A 27,038-nucleotide genomic window follows, 5' to 3' on the forward strand; every position below is an offset into this window, starting at 1 on the left:
TAGATAGTTTCAGACATGGGCCATTTTGCTGGAAAGTTTCAGTGAAAGGGGTATATTCCCATTTTGGCCCATACTTAGCCTATGTAAGGTTCTCTATTGTACAATGTTACATACACAAAATATACATCAATATACAGACTATTCGGTCTTTTTCTCTCTCACTTTATATTCTTAACATGGTATCAAAGTCATTGCTCTGACATTCTAGTACTTGTGGCTTCCTTTGGTGTTCTTCCACCGCCCTCACCTTTATCCAGTAGCCACTGCCAGAAGCTAGTTATCGCCGTCATGCCCACAATCCTTGCAATGCTCAGATCTCGTCATTCTGTTAATCAAATTGCCAAAGCAAAGGCATAACTTGACAGATCGACCAATCTTGAGAAAAAAACCTAATCGATGACAGCTCGAAATCACCTGACATGCGCCCGCACATGCCACCTGAAGATTCTGCCTCATGAGCACGTGCTATTAGAAGCTTACACACGCTCCACGCGTTAGGCACAACTTTGTCATGTGTGTGTCATGTACCCTACGCTCCAGAATCGTTTCACGTCAAGCCATGTTAGCCCTAGGGTGACATCATCCTGCCATGTCAGCATCTTGCATCATCAGATTACGTCAGCACATGTTAGCCGTTAACTTTGACTCCCTTTTAACTGAACCCAACACTGTTAACTGTTGACTTTTTAACTAAAAGTCAAAATTTTTCAACAGGGCCTACCTCAGTTTTTCATGTAGATTCCAATTTTTGGCTCCATTTCTTTGTTTGAGGTCTCTAACTCCCTCTTTGTGGTCATTTTCTTCATGATGGCTCAACAAAATGAACGAGATATTATTTGTCCTATCGCTGTTATCTTGGATGGTTCTACTAGCTATCATGCTTAATCTCAAAGTATGACTGTCTTTCTCAAGGGCTACAAACAATGGAGGTATGTAACTGGTTTGATTGCCAAGCTAGTGCAACTATCTCAGTCCAAAGCCACTATTGACGCCGATGCTTCTAAAACTACTGCTATAATAGAGGATGATTATGAAGCACGCCTATAGGAATGGGAGAGTATTCAAAGTAAGATTCTATCTTGGTTTATCTATACTTCTGTATCTTCCATTCATAGTCTTCTTCCTCGTCTTGGTACTGCTATGGCTGCTTGGATATTTCTGTCCAATCACTACAATTGCACTAATGATTCAAGTCTGGAGTTCCACATTTAATTAAAGTTTTATATGGACTAATGGAGTCACCACCTAGATTAGGTCTAGGAACCATATTGAGCCCTTTGGGCCAATCACTTACACACATGAATCCACATACTAGAATATGAGTTCAGAGTTTGGGTACGACTTAAGAAGGTGTTAAGCACCCAAGACTGTTCGGTTTATGGGCTGGCCTCCACTATGTTTTGCTAGGCCAAATTTAATTAAAGAATTTATTAAGAGAGCCTTAATCTTTAACCTGAACATACATTATGCATTTTAAATAAAAATAACACATACAACATGTTAAAAATATATCAAAATATAAAAGGAAATAAATAAAACACAATCAAACAAAATAAATTAAACATGACAAGTTGACAATTAAATAAAAAACACAAGGAATTAATATCAAATAGACTAAACATGACAAAAATACTAAAACAAACATGGAAAATAATTAAACCTAAATATGTAACCTAAAATAGAGTCAAACAGAATCAAAGATTATGTGAAAAATGATTAAAACAAATAAAAACAATATTTTACCCTAATTTGGATTTAAGGTGTGTGTACATACTCAACTATGTGTATGCATGGTTGAACCACACACACGCATACTTGATGATGTGCATGCATCCTTTAACACAGATTCAAAAAATTACATTTTTAGAGATTTAATCAAAGAAAGATATAATATGTGAGATCAAACAAGCATGTTAGAAACCTTAAAACTAAACTAACATAAAATAAAAACACAAAGCATCAACATAAACAAATAAACATGAAACAAAACAAATAAATAAACTAAACTACAAAAAATAAACATACATGTCATACTTTACATGAAACCAAAATAACAAACCAAGGACAACAAGAATAGATTATAAACAACCTAAAATCATATTAGAACATATCCTACATAATTAAAACATCAAACACATCAAATATAACAAATGGAGAAACTATATCAAGAAAATCATGTGAATCATATTAAGCTAGGTGGTAAATCATGGAAAAGAGACTCACCTTGCTTTAGAATCACATATTTGATGTTATTTAATTGGCCCCTTGTTGCCTACAATCACAAAGGTTAGATGGAGAAGACAAAGATAATCAAAGAACACAATATTTGTTAGTAATCATAACTCAATAACAAAATTTTTTGAAAAAGTTTTTAGAAAACAACTTTGAAAAAAAAAAAAATTCTGCCTTAGAATTAACTAAAGAGAGCTTTTTTGATGATTAAAAAACGTGCTAAGGGGCTGCCCTCTAGTTTTGAAAAGAGAAAAAAAGTTTTTAGAGAAGATGGAGGCCAAAAAATCACTCTCTTTAGTTAGGGTTTTGATTGGAGACATAAGATGAGTATTTGTAAGTTAAAATTAAAGTTTTAGACTTTTTAATGATCTTTGGACGTTTTTAAGGGTCCATGAGCTAGCCCACATCAAAGCATTATGTTTTGGGCCCTTAAAATGAAGTTTAAAACTCAGAAAATCAGACTGCCTAGTTGGCCCAACTTTAAATAGTCATAACTCACTCAATACAAGTCCAAAGTAGGCAAAATTTGTATTCAAATTGAAGCCTAAGATGTCTAATTTCCAATGAAATAAACTTCGCTCAAAATTTTTTGTGGATCAAAAGTTATGGTCAAAATAGTGAACAAATGTCATTTTTCAGTATCGATTTCAAAGTGATTTGAGTACTTTTGAGTTGTAATTACTTCCAAACTATTGTGAACTGTTTAATTATCCTTGATTGACATATGTCAAGCTCATCATTGGGGCCGGGGACTAAAATTTATTAACAGATACAAAATGCGTTGTCTACACTTTATCAAATGCATCAAGAGCCAGGTTAGTTTATTTCTGATTATTATTCTCAGACTTCTTCTATGTGGGAACAACTCTTTACTGCAGATCCTCCACTAAAGCATCCTACGGACATTGAGCTCTTGTCAAATATCGGGATCATCAATTTATGCATTTCATGATGGGTTTACGTGAGAATTTTGAGCCCGCTTAGGTTTCTTTGCTTAGCCGATCTCCTACTCCTTTTCTTAATGCTGTAGTCAAGAAGCTCATCTTCGAGGATGATCATCAGCCTACTTATCACATTTAATCCTCTAACCTTGTGTTGGCTACACCTTCTCCTCCCCCATAGCTTCCTATTGCTGCATTTAGTGCTCCTTCACGAATAAACTTTAGGCGTCCCACCTCTCAGTCTTCCAAAGATACTCACTGCAAGTCTTGCCATGCCAAAGGTCATGATATCTCTGTTTGCCACAAATTGCAGAAATTCATGCAAGACTAGAACAAAGCTCATCTTCCCCGGGCAGTCGCTATGTGTTTCTTAGATCTATTGGTTTTTATAAGTCCATCTTCGGCTTCCTCACTTACTACAGTTGATATTGAGGTAGTAGTTCAATAGGTTTTATTTTGAACTTCCATTGCCCTTTTTGTCACCTTAGGTAAACATTCTTGGTTCTTTGATACTGCATGTTGTAACCATATGACCCCCGATGAATCACAATTCTCTGATAAGGCACCCTTAGCACATCCCATCTCTATTTACACTGCTGATGGAACTCCTATGCCTATTAGTCATAAATGAACAATCTCCTCCCATTGTTTATTTCTTAGTGACACTTTTCATATTCCAAAGTTGTCCATCAATTTGCTTTCTAATGGTCAATTTTGTGAATTAGGAACAGATATTCTAGTTACTAATCATGGTGTGGATGTGTAGGATCTTCGGAAGGGTCAAGTGTTTGGGACAGGCCGTAAGGTTAGATGTATGTTTGAGATTTACGACTTGAAGATTCCTTCACAAGTTGTTTCTGCTGCTACTACTACTGCCACTCTCTTGCCTGATTTATGGCATGCTCGTCTTGGTCACACATCTTATCTTGTCTCCAATTGTTAGCTTCTCAAGGTTATTTAGGTTCAGTTCAGTTTCCAAAATTTGATTTTACTTCCGGTCATTTTGGCAAACAAACAAGATTGTCTTTTAATAATAGTGACTCTTTTTCTTCTGCACCTTTTGATCTTATACATTCTGATATTTGGGTCCTGCACTGGTTCCCACTAAAGAGGTTCTCAATATTTTGTCATATATGTGGATGATTTTTCTAGATATACCTAGATTTATCTAATTCACTATAGGTTTGAACTTGTGTCCATATACAAAAAATTTCATAAAATGATTGACACTTAGTTCAATCGCACCATTAAGATCTTTCGATAAGATAATGCTCAAGAACATAATGATAAATCTTTCTTATTCTTTTTAGATAGCAATGATACCCTCCCTTACCAATCTTGTTCCTACACCTTTCTACAAAATGGTCATGCAGAACGAAAACATTGTCACATTCTTAATGTTGTGCACCCTTCTCGTTTCTGCCTCTATTTCTGAGCGCTTTTGGGGTGAGGCTGCACTCACTACTGTTTACACCATTAATTGTATTCCTTCACTGAATACACATAACAAATCACCTTTCGAGCTCCTCTATGGTCAAAACCCTGACTACTCATCTCTTCGGGTTTTTGATTATGCTTGTTTTGTCTCTCTTCCTCCTCATGAATGAACAAAGCTCCAGCCTCATGCTCTTCTCTACTGCTTTGTTGGCTATGGTGTATCCCAAAAAGGATTTCATTGCTATGATCCTATAACTCATCTCCTTCGTGTCTCCCGTCACATTGAGTTTTGGGAACATCGACCTTTCACAAGTCTTTGGCAGTTTCCTACGTCCTCTTCCTTAGAGTCTCCCACTTTTACTGATCTTTTCCTCCCTCTTTATCTTGAACTTGTGGAGCATTCTTCAACATCGGCTACCTCTCTAGACGACTCATCTCTGGTTTTATCCTTGGCACATGGGCCACTTGTCCTAGATCCTATGGCACCACTGTCTCTTGAGCCTTCTGTTGGTCCTGTCCTTCATCACTCTACTTGGGTAAGCGTTCCTCCTCCTTATCTCATTGATTATCGCTGCTCTTTTGCTCTTACCACCCTCTATGAGCCTCACACCTATTGTAAGACCTATACTAACCCTCTTTGGTAGCAAGCTATGTTTGAAGAACTAGATGCCCTTTAGAAAAGTCACACTTGGGATATGGTTGATTTACCTCCTTGTTAGTTTGTAGTAGGTTGTAGGTGGGTTTACAAGATCAAGACCAAGGCTGATGGATCTGTTGAATGATATAAGGCTTGCTTAGTTGCCAAGGGCTTCACTCAGGAATATGGCATTGACTATGAGGAAACATTTGCTGTTGTTGCTTGCCTTACATCTGTCAGATGTCTCATTACTGTGACTACCGTTCGTTGTTGGCCTCTTTATTGGATGGATATCAAGAACGCTTTTCTCAATGGAGAACTCTAGGAAGAAGTGTACATGCAACCACCCCTTGGCTATACTCACTTAGGTCATTAAGTTTGTCGCCTTCGTCGTGCTCTTTATGGCCTCAAGCAAGCTCCTTGGGCTTGGTTTGAAAAGTTTAGCATAGTTGTTGTTCAGCAAGGTTTCACTTCTAGTCCTCATGACACTGCTTTCTTCATTCGAAAATCCTCTGCTAGTATCACTCTTATTCTTCTTTATGCCGATGACATGATTATTACTAGAAATGACTTTGCAAGTATCCGCTCTCTTCAAAACTTCCTTAGTCAGCATTTTAAGATGAAAGATTTTGGCACTCTCAGCTATTTTCTTGGGCTTAAGGTTACCTCATCCTCCAATGGATACTATCTTTCCTAAGCTAAATATGCTTCTAATCTTCTCTCCAAAGCCGTAATCATAGACAACAAGAATATTTCCACTCCCTTGGAATTCAATGTCAAGCTCACACCTTTGGATGGTGAACCCATATCAGATGCTACTTATTACCATCAGTTGGTCGGTAGTCTAATCTATCTCACAATCACTCGCCTAAATATTTCACATGTCGTGAGTATGGTTAGCAAGTTCATGGACACCTCTCGTTCTGTCCACTATGCTGCCATTCTTCGGATTCTCCGATATGTCAAGGACGCACTTTATCATGGTCTTCACCACTCCTCTTAGTCTTCTCTTGAGCTCCATGCTTATTCAAATGCGGATTAGGTAGGTGATCCGACTAACTGATGCTCCATCGCAAGTTTTTGTTTCTTGTTGGGTACTTCTCTTGTCTTTTGGCATAGCAAGAAGCAGGACGTGGTTTCTCGTTCCAATATTGAGGTTGAGTATCATGTCCTTGCCAACACCACTTGTGAGCTTGTCTGGTTTCGATGGCTCTTGGCTGACATGGATGCTCCACAGCCCACTGCCATTCCTCTTTATTGTGATAATCGTAGTGATATCTATATTGCTCATAACGATATCTTCCATGAATGCACCAAGCATATTGAGATCGACTGCCATATCACTCATCAGCATCTTAAGAAAGGCAATCTCCAATTGTTCTCCATCTCCTCTGCCGACCAACTTGCTGATATCTTCACCTAGACTCACTTGCTTGGTCATCTTTGAGATCTTATATTCAAACTCTAATTGTCTTCCTCCTTACCCCCTCGAGTTTGAGGGGAAATGTTAGTATATAGCTTAGTCTAACCTAGCCCATCGGACTTAGACCAGTATACACTTGTAGTATAAACATATTACTTATATTTCACGCATACTTAGCCTATATAAGACTCTCTATTGTACAATGTTACACACACAATATATACAACAACACACAAACTATTCAGTCTTTCTTTCTCTCACTTTATATTCTTAACACAAGTTTTCCCCTGCGATGGGATTGATCTTTCATGCAACACTTAGTTTCTAACATTTTAGATGAGATTTAGAGCAAGTGCACGAAATAGTAGAAATTACTCCCTTTGCTCCTCATCAAAATGAAGGTCTTGAGGAGGATTTACAAGTGACTCTCTTAGTTGACCAGGAAATTGAAACTGAATTAATATATAGGGTTGCGTTACGGTGCCTATTAACAATAACTTTTTACACTTTTCTTTATTACTTTTTTACTTTTTGTCATTTTTGATAATTTTTTAAATCCTTTTTGGTAATATTTTTAATAACTTTTTGTCCTTTTTATTAATACAACCCATTAAGGGAAATCTATGCTTTTTAACATTTCCCTAATATATATTGTCTATTCTGATACGTCCACTGACTTGCAAACCAAATCACTGGGCCCTCACGTATTGTTGACAATGAGTGAATAGGTTTAAGGTTTTTTCTAAGTCGGGCCCACAAGGACAATTTAGCTCTAGATTAGGCAATAAGTCCGAGGCGATCCCCCATCGGTGCATTTTGAGTCTTTCATGAAGCTTGGTCTTCCATATCTTGCTCGTTAAAGGATCTTTCATTTCCCATAGGATTATCTCTTGAAGCTTCCCTGTCTGTATGTCAACTTTACAGAGAAATCGCCAATTCCTGTTTTAACCCAAGCCTACCGGTCTTCTTGTCCACAACTCCACTAAAAAAAACATATTCCTAATTGCCTTAGCAAAGACATGCCTTTTGAGTTCTTTATTATTTAGTTGCAACTTAATTATTATTTAACTAGCCTCATCACATGCACTTCGCGTGTACAATGAGGTTTTTTTTGTTAGTGGTCATATTTTGTAGAAAAAAAACTGTGTTTTTATTTTATTTTATATATATATATTGTGGGGACACAATTTTCAGACCAAGCCCAAAATGTAAGGGATCTTGGCCCAGTGAACCCAGTACAATAAATTTGTAGAGAGTGAGTCAAAGAGCTAGGCTTTAGTGCGTGGATAGCAATTAGTATGGTTTTGGATGATGAGCCAATATGAATTGTACCCGGTTTGTGCAAGAAAGTTTGTCCTCGGCACAATCCGAGGAGCTCTGTTCTAGCATATATTGGATGACCACGGTTACAGGAGTTGTTGAGGTTGCTACAGTGCTTTCTCTTCTCCTTTTTTCCGTCGTGTCTCTCTGGGATCTCTACCCTTATTTATATTACATCTCCCCCTTCATCCTTACCCTACATGTGGACTACATGTGGACAGTTGATGGTTTATGCTGATATTTGTTCCATCATCCCCCTCTAAAAGTCTTCTGGGGTGGCTGTAAGGCTGCCATAATACTGTTCAGAGGTCACTTCCTCATTAATGCGGTGATAGCAGCTTTCCCTTAGATATTTTTGAGTCATTATCCCTCTTGTACGTTCATGATACTCGTTGCTATCATTAGAACTTCTTGGAAGGTCATCCTTGATCATTAGGATTTATACTAGATTTACATTTTTAGCTTTGTCCGAGGAGATAGTACTCATCGGACAAGGACCACCCATGCTTCTCGGCCAAACCCACATGCTCTCGGCCAAAACCACATGCTCTCGGCCAAATCCCAAAATCCATGACCCCACAATAGCCCCTCAAAACTCCGGTTTTCTCCTCGCATCCGAGGAGAAAAGTGGGGTTTTGAATTCTTAAGAGTCGATTCTGCTTTGATCCTTTGATTTACACCTGTGGGAGTGTCGTTTCAGGCACCCCATATTTATACTGTGAATTGCTCCTTTCAGAGCTACCAATCTGAGGATTTGGTTATAATCTTGGGCCTGTCTTGACACTTAGTGAGAAACAAATAGATGTTGTGGAATGATAATTCCCCAAAGTATGTGGTCCGAGGACCGAAACATGATCAAGTTTATAGTTTAAATACCTTGAAGAGAGATGTCATGAAGTGTTAACTTTCTCTCATCATCTGGTCCGAGGACCGAGGCATGATCGAGTTATAGTTTAAACACTTTGAAGAGAGAATGTCATGAAGTGTTAACGTTCTCACATCATCTGGTCCGAGGACCGAGGCATGATCGAGTTATAGTTTAAACACTTTGAAGAGAGAATGTCATGAAGTGTTAACTTTCTCACATCATCTGGTCCGAGGACCGAGGCATGATCGAGTTATAGTTTAAACACTTTGAAGAGAGAATGTCATGAAGTGTTAACTTTCTCACATCATCTGGTCCGAGGACCGAGGCATGATCGAGTTATAGTTTAAACACTTTGAAGAGAGAATGTCATGAAGTGTTAACTTTCTCACATCATCTGGTCCGAGGACCGAGGCATGATCGAGTTATAGTTTAAACACTTTGAAGAGAGAATGTCATGAAGTGTTAACTTTCTCCAAAGGTGAGGTCCGAGGACCCAGCATAGCTAAGGTTTTGTTTAACCACTTCAAAAGATGCCGTGTGTGTTAATTTCCCAAAGCAGGAGGTCCGAGGACCTTGTGCATAGCTAAGGTTGTTTAACCACTACAAAAGATGCCTGTGTGTGTTAATTTCCCCAAAGCAGGAGGTCCGAGGACCCGGCATAGCTAAGGTTCTGTTTAACCACTTCAAAAGATGCCAGTGTGTGTTAATTTCCCCAAAGCAGGAGGTCCGAGGACCCGGCATAGCTAAGGTTCTGTTTAACCACTTCAAAAGATGTTTTGTGTGTTAATTTCCCAAAGGCAGTGAGGTCCGAGGACCCGGCATAGCTAAGGTTCTGTTTAACCACTTCAAAAGATGCCGTGTGTGTTAATTTCCCCAAAGTAGGAGGTCCAGGACAGGTATAGCTAAGGTTCTGTTTAACCACTTCAAAAGATGTTTGTGTTAATTTCCCAAAGGTGGAGGTCCGAGGACCCGCATAGCTAAGGTTCCTTTAACCACTTCAAAAGATTTAGAGAAGATATCAATATATATACCTTCAAGGACTAGCCCCGTCGCAAAGCCCCATTGAATTGCTCATATGTTGCCGCCACTTCCTCTAATGGAGGTTCAGCGAACTCGGCCACCAAATTCGCGAGGACCCGGCCCCATCCGCAGTACGAGGCATGTACTTGATGTCAAAAGCCCCCAAACTCGTGCCCCATTTAGCCATCCTCCCCATATAATCCACACTTTGTCGTATAGACACCGAGCGGAAGCTAAGTTAGGACAACAATTGTGTGTGCCCTACGTAGTGACTTGCTCACATAGTAAATCGGCCACCATAATGGCTTTCCCCAATGACTTTTGCTGATGGGGCTGAGCCCACCATATTTAACCGTTGCACTCACTATTACACAAGCTCTCCCCACAGACGGCGCCAATCTGGGGACACAATTTTCAGACCAAGCCCAAAATGTGTAAGGGATCTTGGCAGTTGAACCCAAAAGATCAATAAATTTGTAGAGAGTGAGTCAAAGAGCTAGGCTTTAGTGCGTGGATAGCAATTAGTATGGTTTTGGATGATGAGCCAATATGAATTGTACCCGGTTTGTGCAAGAAAGTTTGTCCTCTGCACAATCCGAGGAGCTTTGTTCTAGCATATATTGGATGACCACGGTTACAGGAGTTGTTGAGGTTGCTGGCAGTGCTTTCTCTTCTCCTTTTTTCCGTCGTGTCTCTCTGGGATCTCTACCCTTATTTATATTACATCTCCCCCTTCATCCTTACCCTACATGTGGACTACATGTGGACAGTTGATGGTTTATGCTGATATTTGTTCCATCATCCCCCTCTAAAAGTCTTCTGGGGTGGCTGTAGGCTCCATAATACTGTTCAGAGGTCGCATCATTAATGCGGTGATGGCAGGGCTTCCCTTAGATATTTTTGAGTCATTATCCCTCTTGTACGTTCATGATACTCGTTGCTATCATTAGAACTTCTTGGAAGGTCATCCTTGATCATTAGGATTTATACTAGATTTACATTTTTAGCTTTGTCCGAGGAGATAGTACTCCTCGGACAAGGACCACCCATGCTTCTCGGCCAAACCCACATGCTCTCGGCCAAAACCACATGCTCTCGGCCAAATCCCAAAATCCATGACCCCACATATATATATAATTTTTATTTTGAAAATATAATTTATAAGTGAATAAATTAATTTGAAAATTAATAGGAGAGTAGTCCTATTTTTGAGGCAATGTTTTAGTGAGAGTTAGAGTTGCATTTTTACTGAATTGTCTTTTAGTTTTGTCTTTACTTAAATATAGGAGTGTACGGGCATTTTTAAACTAAAAAAATGAAGAATTCAAACAGAGAAAGCTCCTTAAATAATAGTATAAATAATTTCATCGACAATTGATGTAACCTAATTTGGCATCAATAAAGTAAAAGCCCAAATCTTCATTGAGGCATTACCAAACCATATCCTTTTGAGCATCATGAAGTCAAAATCACGAGATAACAAATCTTCGAAAGGCCATCGATGATCGATGCTTTTGAAAGGTAACTAACGCACCCACAATCACATCCACCTTTTAATTGAAACAGTTACAAACACAAGTTACAGTCCTTACTAGTGACAAAATCATCAACTCTTTAGTCATTACGCTCAAGAAAATATATATAGTTTCGACCATGTGCCTTAACCTACTGCTAGTACCCATGACTTCAATCTTTTGCAATCTCCGTACCATTATATCTTTTGGTGGTTCACGTCCCACATCCGTATAAAGGCTAAACCAAAGGATTATGCAGTTATATTAAGTCAAAGTGAAAGTGATTTAGCACATAATTAACAAATAATCAAGTCAAATAACTTGATGTAATCAAATGAATTAGGTCTATTAGCTAGGACTTTGGTTTCATTTTGCACCATATCTACCCGTACACATCACTAGATGATAGTGTTGAATTAAAATGATTTGCTTTATGTTTATCCCCTACGATTGGATTCACATTTTTTCTTGAATATCTGACTGAACTCAAAGCAGACTTGCAGTTTATGTAGATGCTGACGATCTAAAACTGTTTTTGCAAGTAAACATATATTCAATCTACATCAAAGTCACATGGATCCTTTAAAACAAAGAGAAGACTTTTATTTTTTTTCATAAGATTTTGTTTCCATGGATCTAAATATTTCAAGAAACAAGGTGGATTGTTTTATTTTATTTGTTAATGTATTGATTTACAGACCCATAGAATTATTATTAAGATGTTTTCTTGTTCCATGGACACCTACCAAATAAGAAAAATTAGCTTATAAATTCTTTAAGGGATGATGATTAATGAATCGATTTTGTTTGTATTTAATCTTTCAATCGAATTCAAAAACCAGATAACTTAATTGATTGACACTTCTTATAAAATTTTCAAAACATCAAAGTTCAAATTCCTATCGTTATAGTAACTGTCGAATTAAATTATAAAAAAAAATTCAATCAACAGGCCTTGATTGGGCAGAGGACCACGTGGATGTTGTTGGTCTTCTAATTTTTAAGGGTGTATAGTGCATCAGTGCGCCATCACTATCATGGGCTGGACCGTGTGAGAGCCATACCATGCACTAAAAAAAATGTACTACAAATATGATTGCAACTTTTGAATTACAAAAGGAAGCTGTTCCCTTTTCTGTGAAAGTAAGCGACACCATCCCCGTTGACAAAAAATGGACTGCTAGGATGCACTTAGTACTGCGCACAGAGCCGTTCATTCGTCGAACGTGGCAACCACAAATGGAAATTGTCAACTCTTTATTTTTACAAATTGCAGGTATTTTAGAGCAACCACGTTAGCTATAATCTTCTAAAATACAAAAATATTCAATTTTGTATATTTTAACCAAAAAATCTCTACATCAATTTTTGTAAAAATATCTAAATATATACAATAGTCTTGTAAATGAACAGTAACCATACATATATACACGGTTACTGTAATTTTTTTTAAATATTTTTTTTCTCTCTCCTCACTCTCTTTTTCTCATTTCTTTTCTCACCTCACTCTGTTCACTGTGTTAAAGAAATTAATATTTTATTTAAATAAATGTATATAATAGACAAACTGATGTGGATGTTTTGTAAAAATAAGTGTATAAAATAGAAAAAGTAGGTTTTAGATGTACAAAACGGAAAACTTTTTGCACATACTGACGTGAATGCTCTTTAGCCTGGTGTTGTCGTATACCAAACAGACAGAAGATTTGGTTCTATAAATACAGACTATATTCTTGGACCCAAAAACAACACATCAAAATTCAAAATCCTCAACCAGAGAGAGAGAGAGAGAGAGAGAGAGAGAGATGGCTATTGGAGCTCGATTGTGCTTGTGTCTCTTGTTTGCCTTTGTAATAACGTGTTCAGCTCGAAACACCATTTTACTTTCAGGTATGTACCATTCTTTCTTTCCTTCAATGACAAAACTCCCTCTCTCTCTCACTCACTCTCTCATATTGCTATATATCAACCAAAAATACAAGTCATGCATCCATTTATGATAAAATTCACCTTCCTCTCTTTATCTATGGAAAGAAAAAGAACCCATTTGTGAAATATTATTGTTCTCAACTTGCATATTTTACCAAAACCCCACATTGCATTCTTGGAATCCGTCTTTACGGGGTTGGGATTCTAGGAAACCCTACACTATCGAAGTTTGTAGCCCCAGAACTCAAAAAATAAAAAATAAAAACCCAGTTTGCACCGAGCACCGTTAAGATAGCCATTTTCTACGTTTGGATCAATGGGCATTATATGTTATCGTAATGTGTGCATTAGGCCAGCTGGATTCCGTGTACTTGGTCGCATCCATGTCCGTTTCCCTCTACTAATCTCGTTTATATGCAAGTGCACACTGACCACCTTTTAATAATCATTTAAGCTCCTTAATTTAGTATAGTTAATTAGTATTAGCAACAATAAGTATTGGGTCACAAAATCTTTCACGATCTTTTTAATTTTTTATTTTATACAAGATAAAAATTCTACATTAGTCTAATTTAAGTGTATATATATTTGAAACTCCTTCTTGGAAGTTTGAACTCAGCCCTTACCTCACACACCCTACAAACACTTGTACTTATAGAGTGACTACCACACCAAAAGTATGCGGTCTTTTATAATCTTTTTCATATGTTGTGATTAGTATTCATAAAATTGGTGTCAGTAAATAGGTCTATACAAAAGCATAACTTATTACCTAGTAGTTATGAAAGAGATTGTAAACAATTTTGTATCCCTATCATTACACTATTATTAATGACATGATTGCTTAAAAGGAAAATGCTAAAGTCACAAATTATCTTATAAATCTTTTTACAAACAGTTGATGTGGTGAGTGATTATTAATTGGTAAGTAAAATTGTGATATTAATAATAAGAGTGAAAGATTTCTCCTCAATAAAAATGTTTTTTTAGAATCAGTAATATATTATATTTTTTTTCTTTAAAATACGATTGAATTTCAAGTTTCAACCTACATATTTATATATTACCAATTAATAAAATTATATGCTACATATTTATATATGATGTTTATTAATTTTATACATAGCAGATAAAACTTCTGATATGTATCTCCTTGTTGTTATAGTTTATGTCAAAAGTTTTGTAACTCAATTAATTAATACTTCTTGATGTCTTTTAGGGTTTAAATTCTTCTACTTCCAATTATCAAATCAATCAATATATATAAAAGCAGAAAGCTTATGTAGGAAAGCATGAAATTCTGTCAAGTGGCGCATTGTATGACATCCTTTTCATTAGGCTTCCACCTCATCTAAATTTAACATTTATGTCAAATTATTAAGTAATGGAAGATTCATTTATTTCAATATATTAATAAAATTTAAAAATTTTGTATACATTTATAACTTCACATGCTTTGGATAGAAATGGATGCATCTAAAATGTCATGGTAAATGTAGGAGTTAAGAAAACTTTTCAATTCCTACATATTTCAATGCAAAATTGCAAGAGTCGGATTTAATTAATTAAGTAATTTGATTATTTGTCTCCACATTTGTCCAAAATAAATCTTCATTTCCTTTGAACTTAAAAATTAAACTTCCATAATTTTTCTCACAATATCTTTGGTTTTCTTTCTAAGAGGTATGCTAATTTTCAAAATATCATGTATGTCTTAAATATTTTGCTTAGATTTTATTTATACTTTTTTACTTATGTAACATTATAATGTGTTTAGGCTTATTTTTTCATATTATGTGCAAAATTAGAATTTTGGTTTTCTGTATGATGCGTATACATGGTACGAATTTGTAGTTGTTTTGGCTGCATTTAGTTCAATTAAAATTTGGAGATTAAATTTATTCCATCAGTATTTTTTTTTGTATCATAAAATTCTAGCAGTTTTTATAGCTAATTGATATATAAAGTAAAAATCATGAAAGAAAGACACTTAAGAACTAACAAGTTTGTAAGTAACAATGTGAATCGTGATCTGGTGACATTTTTTAGCTGCATGAATTAGAAGAATTTCCCCCCAATGTATTTAGTTTTAGTAGAAAATTTCATAGATTAATTGTGACAAACAATAATAATATTTATGAAACCAAAAGGTCATAAATAATATCTTACAAAATTTATCAAAATGCACTGCGCATCATACGGGATATCAGCTAATTATGAATAAAAAAAAAAAAAACTACAACTATAATCGGTAGGCTCTAAAGAACTTGTTTAACTCCACTACTTATTTGAGGAAAAACGAGAGAAGAATCTTTGACATTTATAAGCTTTTATATGATTAATAAAAATAGAGGCATGTCTAATGAAATGTGGGAATAATATATGTACAGGGAATGAAATGGTGCAGTTGGCCTCGGAGGGAAGGTCTCTAGTGATGACTGACGACTACAGCGAGCCATCAGCAAACCGTGGGCACGATCCCTCAAGAAATAGGGGTGGTGGCCGGAAAGGATGAGATCGCCCTTGCCTTTTTCATTTCATTTATAGTTTGCTATATATTTACTCCAAAATAATCTTCACATGCTCTACCTTGTAGAGATGACGAATGACTACACAGAGAATCAAATAAACAATATATGATATGTCTTCTGTAAGACTTCAATTTTCATTGTTTTTGTTTTTGTTTTTGTTTTTTTTGGGGGGGGGGGATAAATTTTGTATTTTATTTTGTCCTTCAAAGTTTGACCATTAATTATGTAATTTTCTCCCGGAAGCTCCCTGTAACTTTAGGTAGTCTATGTTGTGATCCAACTTAAATTGGTCTTTAAAATGATACTCGAATTGTATTTTTTTTTATTTGACAAAGAGTTGGATATAATATCCCATCTCATCCACTTATATCATAGAATCTCATATTAAAATATATTTTGCTTAGTAATATGTCTATGTGATGCACATACTAATTAAAATTTTAAATGTAAGAGAAAATTTTGCTAACATCGAAAGTCTAACAATAAAATAGTTATATGTGATGCACAAATTAAATTAAAATTTATAAGAGAAATTTTCATGCAAATATCATTAAAAGTCAACAATAAATAGTTAATTTATTTTTGTTGAAAAGATAAATGACCTACTGTTATATGATGGGAGGCTATATCATCATGTAGACCAATTTTTTTTAACAAAAATAAATATTATGATAAATGATGAAATTAATTTAAATTAAATAATAAAATTTATTTTCAATTATTTTAACCTTTTGATAAAATTTTAATCAAAATAGAAATTTAGATTTTAATGTGTTTATAGTGTAATGATCATTCTTTTGTTAACAGGGAGAATATATATAAAGAAGAAAGGGGAGAGTATCTATATGGTGCAATTGCAAAGTGTACGTCATAACTTTAAATCCTTTACCCCCAAAAAAAAAACCTTTAAATTATTTATCCACTTGGAGTACTATATTAGTTGTATTCCGGAAATTCATGAAAAACAAAATTTCAAAATATTTTTACAATCCCTCAAGACTTGGCAGTGTCTTGAAGGAAAGGACAAGGATGAAGAACAGCCTCAAAATTCACTTATTATTTATTTTATTTTTTTTGGATAGGTCAAAATTCACTTCGTGATATTATATAAAGAGCATATTGAAGTTTCCAGGAAGTACTAGTTGATTATTTGGCTGGAGCTTCATCGCATACATTACTTGTCTTCTTCAAATATAATTCCATAAGATCCAGATCTTCTACCGGTCGAGCACACCAAATAATGGCCCACGCTTCCGCAATGACTGGATAGAAGTCAGAAATTTTCTTTGCCCATCCTTGAGCAAGTTGTTCAACTCAAAGTTGAAGCCTTTCATGGGTGTTTTTCTTAGTAGGCTTTCGAAGCTCCACCTGGTGATAAAACTAGAATTGCTTGAACTTTTTGCATTAGAAGAGAGAGCAAAGCCTGTAACTAAGAGTGTATTTGGTTGAGTGACTTTTAGGGAGGATGAAATAAAAAAAATTTTAAGGAGGGAAAACTTTTTGAAGGGTGTTTGGTTGAGAGGGGGAGAGGAGAAAATGATGGTGGAGCCCACCTGGGCCTACCAAAAAGTTATCTCTCCAAAATAGAAAGAAAATTTGGTGGGGGGAAATCTTATAGGTGAAGGACAAAAATGCTCATGTGCAACTTGCACATGGGGCTTCTTCAGTATGTGTGTTTTTTTTTAATTCCAATTTTAATAAGTTGTTAAGTGTTAAGTGTTAAGTGTTCCGTACCCTTGTTAAGTGTTTCTTTTGTTCTCATTCCGGTTTTTATTTTTTTTTAGATGTGATTTTTTTTTCTAGACATGATTTATATTTTTTAATAAATTTGGGTGATTGTATTTTTTTTTGGTTGTTTGTCACTTTTTGTTTCAATTGGCTATTATTTTTTAACAAGGATATATGTGTAAATTTATACAAGCTCAATTTTTCCGTCTCTCCATGTTTTCACTCCCAACCAAATAAAAATGAGAGAAATTAAAATATTTTATATCCTCCCTCTTTCCCACATCTCCAACCAAACGGACCCTAAAATGGGATGGTTTTGTAAGAAGAAAGCTGAAACATCAAATGGTGTAGTTCCCTTTAATGAAGACAGTAAACAGCAAATTAAAATGACACCAATTTGCTTCGCCAAGAGGAATAATGAAATAAAGGAAACGGCTGCATTTTGTTTAATTAAAACACGGAACCAACATGTGTGAAGTTGTAAACAAAAATCTATTATAAAGAAAGACAACTGTCAGTTTCCTATTGGATGAGTATTGAAGCAGTTAATTAGTGGGGTTAGTTAGGGTTGTTAGTGGAGTTAGTTAATCTGTTTGTTAGTTTTATTTCCCTCTATTTTGTAATTGCTTTGTTGTAGTATATAAATACCAGAGCAAATATTTAATTATTTGCATGCTCTCACATTTTTTATTCAAGAAGAAAAATATCTTTCTATTTAGAGAGCTCTACATTCTAATATGGTATCAGAGCTTCAATAGCTCAATCATGGCTTTTGATTTTGCAACCACTACAACCAATCCTTCACAAACCCTACCTTCTTCTAGTACATCAATGGCTAATGAGTTTGCAAACAATCCCTACTTTCTTCCAATAACTAAAAGCCCGGGGATTATGCTTGCGTCACAACCACTGATTGGAACAGAGAATTACATATGTTTGGATAGATCTCCATTCTTGGCTCTAAGTGCTAGGAAAAAAATTTGGTTTTAGGAATGGTTTGATTCCTATACTAGATCCATCTTCACCATTATACAATTCTTGGTGTAGATGCAATACCATGGTCCTGTCATGGTTAACCAATTCTCTCAACAAAGAGATTGGTGCAAGTGTGATGTACATAAACACTACTAGGGATTTGTGGATTGATCTTCGAGATGGGTTTTTTCAAGGAAATTCTCCAAAATTGTATGAACTCTTGAGGGAAATCTCTCATCTTTTGCAAGGACCAATCTTAGTGAGTTCTCATTTCACCAAATTCAGGACTCTTTGGGATGAATTTACCAATTACCAGCCTTTTACTACCTGTACTTTTACTTGTGGTTCTGAGCAATCTCAGATGCAGGCTCAATATAAAGATTTTTGTTTTTGTTTTTGTTTTTAATGGTATTGAATGATAGCTATGGAAATTTGAATAGTCAGATCTTGTTGGCTAAACCACTTCCTTCCATCAATAAGGTTTGTTCTTTGATTTTGCAAGAAGAAAAAAGAAGAGGTATAGGTCATGGATTCAATGTAGTATACCCAATTGAGGCTGCTACTATGTATGCTAACACTGAATACAATGCTAAAGCACATCAAGGTCAAGGGTAACAAGGACAAGGCCATCAAGGTCAAGGATATCATGGTGAGAAAGGTGGAAATTCTAAAAAGGAGAATCCAATTTGTACTTATTGTGGACTCACAGGTCATAGCAGATAAGTGCTATAAATTCCATGGAAATCCTCTAAGCTATAACCAAGAGGAGGAAATAGGCCTACAGCTAACCAAGTTTCAGCTGCCTTGCCATCAGGAAATTTGGGGAGTCTAGATTTTTCTACTCAAAATCTGAATTTCTTTTTGAAATGGTGGTTCTCAACCTAAAGCTATGAACTTTTCACCACAAAATTTCTTTCCTACTTAGTATGTGACTCCATCACCACAAGTTACTATGCCTCAATGTCCCACATCATAAGTCCAATGTGAGTAGTTGCTTTCTTTTCTGTCATTTCTTAAGGAGATTTTAGGTTCAAGTACTAGTACTCAACCTACTCATCAAGCTTCTTCTGTGATGGCTTCTACTTCTTCACTTTAGCCAACACCAAATCTAACATCTTCATCCTCATTCCCTTCCAATTTCTTAGGTAATCCCTATTGGATTCCATCAAATTTGTCTCACTATTTTTTTTGCACATGTTGTTGATAGACATGCTTACAAATCCAGTGATTGGGTTATTGACACTAGAGCCACTAATCATATGGTTCATTCAATGGCTCACCTCACTACAATAACCTTTGTTGTTCAATCTTGTGTCTATTTGCCAAATGGGGAGCAAGCCATAGTAAAACATGGCACTATGCAAACTTCTTCTACTTTAACACTTACTGGTGTCTTATGTGTACCTTCCTTTAGTTTCAAACTCATCAATTTGTCAGCTTACCAAATCTTACTTTTGTTTCCTTATATTTCTTGGTAACTGTTGTTTTATCCAAGACCTTGCTCGCTAGAGCATGATTGGTCTTAGTAAAGAGTGTAGAGGTCTTGCTGCAAGATCTTCCTTCTCACACTGCTTTAGTTGTTCATACTAGACACTCTTCATCCTCAAACTTGTGACATGGTCATTTAGGTCATCCTTCTCATTCAAAGCTAGCTTTACTGAATAAACTTGTATTTTCTAATGTTTCAAATAAATCACATTGCTATGATGTATGTTATTTCTCCGAGCAAAAAATACTTCTTTTTTCATCAAGTACTCATGTTTCTCAAAATCCTTTTGAACTTGTACATTGTGACCTCACGGGTCCTTCCTCTACTTGTACTATTGAAGGTTTCAAATATTTTTTGACACTTGTGGATGACTATTCTAGATGCACTTGCGTTTATTTGCTAAAACATAAATTTGATACACAAGCCTTAATTCCACAATTTGCTAATATGGTCAATACTTAGCCTTTTACATCAAAATTCAAACAATTCGGTGGATTGGTATGAATTTGTGACAAATGCAGGTTTTTCATGGATACAAAAATCAAAACCATTAGAAGTGATAATGACACCAAATTTTTCTTAAGATAATTTTTTCAAACAAATGGCATTATACATCGATTGACTTGTGTTGATACTCCTCAACAAGATGTCATTGTTGAGAGAAAGTATCAACACATACTCAATGTTGCAAGAGCCTTAAAATTTCAATCTCAGGTGCCTTTATCCTTATGGGGTGATTTTATAATTACTGCAATATACCTAATTAACAGGATTCCTTCCAAGTTTTTAGGCAACAAGAGTCCTTATGAGCTTCTTTTCCTTACTCCACCATCTTATAGTCATCTAAGATGTTCTAATTGCTTGTGTTTCATTTCCACCTTACCATGCAATAGACACAAATTTGCACCTAGGGCTAGAAAGTGTGTTGCCTTAGGCTATCCCCATGGCATTAAATGTTATAAGATTTTAGACCTTGAATCTAATTCTATTCATATTTCTAGAGATATCATCTTGTATGAACATATATTTCCTTATGTTGTCACTTCTCATTAATCCATTACTTCTGTTCCTTCTTCCACATATCTTGATTATTTTGTTTTTTTGCATTGTGTTCCTAATCTCTATGATTAATCATCGGTACCTTCCTTTTCATCACCTTATTTTCACTCTAATCTTGCTGTAGAACTAGACATTACTACAGAAATACACAATCTGCAAATCTTGATCCCATTGTAGACACAATTGCAGATACTAATCCCATTATAATATCTAAAAACACTATTCCATATTTTTCTCCTTCTCTAATTCCTCCATTTTTTTATTCTTCTCCAATTCCTCCACCTCTTGATCCACCTATTTTAATTCACTAGACCTCATCACCCTCATAGCCACCTCTTAGATTATTCTTGTAAGTCTATTAATACCAAACTTGCTCCTGGTCTTCCTTATGATATCTTAGATGGTTTAAGTTGCTTCCATCTTGGACCTACCTTTCACTCTTTTGTCATGATTGTCATTGCTACTCCATCAAAGCCTGTCTTCTTCCATCAGGCAGTTCAATCATCTAATTGGAGTGCAGCCATGGATAAAGAGATAGCTACTTTGGAACTTAATAACACTTGGATAACCATTGAGAGGTACAAGTCCAGACTTGTAGCAAAAGGGTACACTTAAAGAGAAGGCTTGGATTATTCTGAGACCTTCCCAGTTGCTAAAACTGTATCAGTGAGGATTGTGTTGGCTCTAGCTGCTGTGAAAGGGTGGTTTTTACATCAAAGGGACATAAATAATACATTTTTACATAGGGACTTGGATGAGGAAGTTTACATGTGCTTACCACCTGGCTTTCACGGCAAGGGGGAGAATTTAGTGTGCAAGTTAAATAAGAGTTTATATGGTCGCAAACAAGCATCTAGACAATGGTTTGAAAATCTCTCCAACCATTTTGGAGATGGGTTTTGTACAATCAAAATTTGACTATTTACTCTTTACTTACACCTAGGATCTTCATTCACTATACCTTTGGTTTATGTGGGTGACATCTTGTTAACTGGAAATAATACTATTTGTGTTAACAATTTGAGGAAGCTTCTTGATAAAATGTTTGGTTTGAAGGACCTTGGATCTTTGAGATACTTCTTAGGTCTTGAAGTGGCAAGAAATGATGAAGGCATCAGTTTGAACCAAAAGAAATATGCTTTGGAAATTCTGAAAGATACAGGTTTCTAGGATCTAAGCCTATTAAGTTTCCCATGGAGCAGAACTTGAGGTTGTCAAAGCATAAGGGCAAACTTAATGCTGATCTTACTTAATATAGAAGATTGATGGTGAGACTTTTGTATTTAACCTTGACCGGGCCAGATATCACATATGTTGTACATAGGCTCAGTTAATTTCAATTAGAACCAAGAGAGCCTCACATGTTAGCTGTCAATAGAGTCTTTCAATATATCAAAGGTTCACAGGGAAAAGAAATTTTCTTTCCTAACAATTTGAATTTGCATATAAAATCCTTCTGTGATGTTGACTGGGCAAGTTGCCTTGACACTATGAGGTCTCTAACAGACTATGCAATATTTTTGGGAGAAGCTTTGGTTTCTTGGAGATCAAAGAAGCAAGGTGTTGTCTTCAGGTCATCTGCTGAAACTAGATACAAGGCCATGGCTAATGTGGCTTGTGAAATTACTTGGGTGCTACAATTGCTCAAAGACTTGAAGATATATCATCCCAAACCTGTTATGTTATTTTGTGATAACCGGGCTGCATAACATATTGCAACCAACCATGTTTTCCATGAGAGAACAAAACATATTGAGGTTGATTGTTACTTGGTGAGAGACAAAATTCAGGAGGGTATGATTAAAACCTTTCACGTTGCAAGAAATTCTCAAGTGGCAGATATATTTACTAAGACTTTGGGAATTTTAACTTTCACAAGACTTTCTAGAAAATTGGGTTTGATAGATATTTTTTTTCCAAAATTTTCAAAGACTTGTTCATCAGTTCAAGTCCTAGAACTTGACGTTCAGGACTTCAGGGGGAGTGTTGAAGTTGCATCAGAAGAGAAAGGAGAGCCTGCAGTCAAAACGAGATCATTTTGTAAGAAGAAAGTTGAAACATCAAATGGTGTCGTTCCCTTTAATGAAGGCAGTAAATAGCAAATGAAAACGACACCTATTTGCTTTGCCAAAAGGAATAATGAAATCAAGTAAACTATTGCGTTTTGTTTAATGAAAACACGAAATCAACATGTGCGAAGTTGTAAACCAAAATTTGTTATAAAGAAAGATAGCTGTCAATTTCCTATTGGATGAGTATTAAAGCGGTTAATTAGTGGGGTTAGTTAGTGTTGTTAATGGACTAAGTTATTCTGTTTTGTTAGTTTTCTTTCTCTTTGCTTTGTAAATGCTTTGTTGTAGTATATAAACACTAGAGTAGATATTTATTTGTACGCTCTCTCAGTTTTTCATTTTTGATTCAATAAGAAAATATCTTTCTATTTAGAGAGATCTACATTCTAATAACTTCAGTGTGCATTTGGTTCCACTTTAAGGAGCCAAAATACACTTTTCCAGTTGAAACCCAAATTACGTTTTGGTAACGTATTGCAAATATGCATTGTAAAAAAGCACATTTTTCCAAATACAAAGAAGGCACAAGTTATTGCGTGGCAGTTGGGGAGCTGCAATTACAATACACCACAAGTGTGTTATAAATATTACTGTTGGAAGGTTCAGTCATTTCCCAAGTTGTCCACTATTTTTCTTAAAAACCCAATTTTAAACCCTTTGTTTAAAAGATAGATCACATGTTATGTGTAGCCCCAGAACCACAGGTCTCACAAACTCTTCTATGTAGCTCCCTTTGTTGCTACTGGGTTCCTTTTCTCTGTGCTGCTAAAGGTTTGATTCTTCTTCTTCTCCTCTCTATTTTTATTTTTATTTTTTTTATTTATGTCCTATATATCTAATCTAAGAAAAACCTTTTGAAGGTAGAGTTTTTGATCAACAAGACGCCAAGCAACATTGATCTGCTACCAAAAACCACCAAGTACCACCATAGATTTTGAAATATTTGTCAAAATTTTTTCAGATTGTGCATGCTTTGGTTATTTACATGATCTATGCATGCTCTATTTGTTCTTGCTATTTATATGATCTATGCATGCCCTAGATATTATTTATTTATTTATTTCTGCCTCAAAACAAATATTGCTCTTCTTCCAAAAATCTCACAAATCTTCTTTACTTTTCTTTTCTCTTTTGGGTACTAAAAAAAATTGTGGGCACTGAAATTTCTCTTTTGATTGTCTTTTTTTTTTTTTTGATTGCTAAGAAAACATGAGGAAAATAAAATTGAAAATGTGGATGGGAAATAAGTGAAGAATTTTAAGTCTGTTGTGTTGAATTGTTGTTTTTAGTATTATAATTGAAGATGTTATGTTGAATTTTAAATCACATTGTTTGGTGATGTTCCTATCGTTATAGTGTGAAATGGGTATGGACTAACAAAACTTTAGTAGTTTCAAACTCATTTTTTCTTGAAAATTTCAGTCTTATTCTACTAATGGTAGATAGGTTAAACAATCATCTCTCAATGTTTTAAGCTTTTGTGTTTATTTCTTATTTGAATGAGTGGTTTTGTGATGTCATTCTTATAATGACTTTCTGTGTTTTATAATGAGGTAGAAATAATAAACTAAAATATGCTCATGAGCTGCATTACATTGGTTCCTCCAACCTTGTATAAACAAGCCTGTGTATTTGTTTGAAATATGTGATTCTTGAAATAATTGATAACACTCCGCTTTCCTATGTGGTGTTCTTTTGTTATACAAAATATTAGTAACCACATGCCAAGATCAGTTATTGGTGTGAAAAAGAGTGTTTAATAGTCTACATAATCTAAGATAGTTGAGTTGCTACTCCTTTGCTTTCAATACATTTACATATTAACATGTTTAAGTAATCAAATTTCACTAGCTCAGCAGAATATCGAAATGACCATGTGTATACCTGAACAATTAGTGACAATCCACTAGATTGCAATATTATGAATTCTTTTAGTTCAAAGTAACTAGACAAACACAAGAAAATTAAGTTAACCAATAGGGCATTTGGATTGTTTGAGACTATTATTGAACATTAGCTTGCCAATTTTTTAGTGCTAATTTCATTTTAACCTTTTTTTTTTATTACATTTGGAATGGATCTATATTTTCAACCTTGACACTTATTTAACTGAGAAGGTACAAAAATAAATCATACTAGTCATGTAGACTTAGTGATGTGATTGTCTCACTTATTGTAGATTTGCTCTTTCCAGACTCCATAAGCACTTTTATACTAAGTATTTCTAATTGGAAATCTAGCCCTTTTGTGTTCTATTTTTTGCATTTCTTATGGCTGCTCAACTCCATAGATGGCTAAAAATACCACTTCCAACTCCAAAGCAAAAAAAGTAAGAACATTATGGAGCAACCCAATTTTTACAACTATATTTTGTGACCTTTGTGTGGAAGAGATTGAAGTTGGGAATAGAAAAAAAAAGTGCTTCTTTTAATCCCGAAGGTTAGAACAATTTGGTGTCCAAATTCTATTATATGACTGGTAAAAACTATGATAAGGACCAGTTAAAAAATAGGTGGGATATGTTAAAGACAGATTGGAAAGTGTGGAAAAAATTGAAGGATCATAACACATGTTTAGGTTTGGGATGCAATAAAGGGAACGATTGATGCTAGTGATGATTGGTGGGACATGAAGTTGAAGGTGAGTTGTTTGTATTTTATTAATATGTAGTTAGTTGCATATAATTTTGTATATTGTTGTAATATGAGTGTAATGACAATTGCATTTTGTAGGAAGTACCCAAAGCTTCAAAATTTCGAAAAAAAGGTCTAGAGAATTTACAACAACTTGATAGAATGTCTAGAGATGTTACAGCAACTGGAGTAATTGCATGGACCTCTTTTTCAAACACACTACCTCCAACAATGCCACAAGAGGGTGTTGGCGATTCATCTGGTAGCTCCAAATTTAAGGATAATCAATGTGACATGAATATGGACATTGATAGTTTACTGCAAGGCCATACTAGTCAATCAAGTAGTTTAGGACAAAAGCGAACTAGTGAATCAATACCCTCCTTACAGGAGAAAAAGAAGAAGATAGGAGGAGTTGCAAAATTGGACGATCATCTTAGTCAATTAATAAATGTATGTGAGAATAGGTCTTTAGCTATTTCTCAAGAGTCACCAAGTTCAATTGGCAATGTCATGGAGATTGTGAGAACACTTCCTACAGTGAAGGAAGACCCAAATTTTGTTATTCAAATTTCCTATGTCTTAATGAAAAGGTCACATAGAGAGATGTTTCTAATGTTCAAGGAGCTAGAGTCACAGCTGCAATGGCTACAAAGAATGCTTCTGAAACAAAAGAAGTGACAAACCTTATGTGCTATTCTATATTAGCTTACAACTAATATTAGCCTTATTTTGTATTAGCTATGTTGTATTAACTTTATACTAATTTATGTGATATTTAGTATTAGCATTGGACTAATTTTATGTGCTATGTTGTATTAGCAATGTTGTATTAACTTCAGACTAATTTATGTGTAATGTAAGTATATTTGAAATTTGTATTAAAGTGTTATTGTTGCATTTTAAAAGCAATGGTTGATTATTTGTTACTTTGTTGTATAGGCTACATAAATATGGATGATTATAATGGTAATCATGAGAGTGGCTTTATGGAATTGTTAATAGAAGGGAATTACAAAAGGCATTGTAATGATGGTGATGACTTGAATGATGGTAATTATAAAGATGGTGATGATAGTGACAATGATGATGACGGTGACAATGATTCTGATGATGATGATAGTAACAACAATTCTGATGATGAATTTTATCAGCTTGTGGCAGTTATATGTGAAACAGCTGTGACATATTTCAATAAGTACTTTAATAAGACTTCTTGTTATGATTCTG

General features: G+C 35.2%; 1 protein-coding gene across 1 annotated transcript; it reads left to right on the forward strand.

Moving 5' to 3' along the window:
• Positions 1–25,803: 25,803 nt before the first annotated feature.
• LOC142605972 (uncharacterized) lies at positions 25,804–26,489 on the forward strand. Its single transcript, XM_075777397.1, has 2 exons — positions 25,804–25,815; positions 25,908–26,489. Exons 1-2 carry the CDS (start codon positions 25,804–25,806, stop codon positions 26,487–26,489), a joined length of 594 nt encoding a protein of 197 aa, XP_075633512.1.
• The last annotated feature ends 549 nt before the right edge of the window (positions 26,490–27,038 follow it).

This window comes from Castanea sativa, chromosome 8 (genome assembly GCF_040712315.1).
Source record: "Castanea sativa cultivar Marrone di Chiusa Pesio chromosome 8, ASM4071231v1".
In the NCBI taxonomy this organism is placed as follows: Eukaryota; Viridiplantae; Streptophyta; class Magnoliopsida; order Fagales; family Fagaceae; genus Castanea; species Castanea sativa.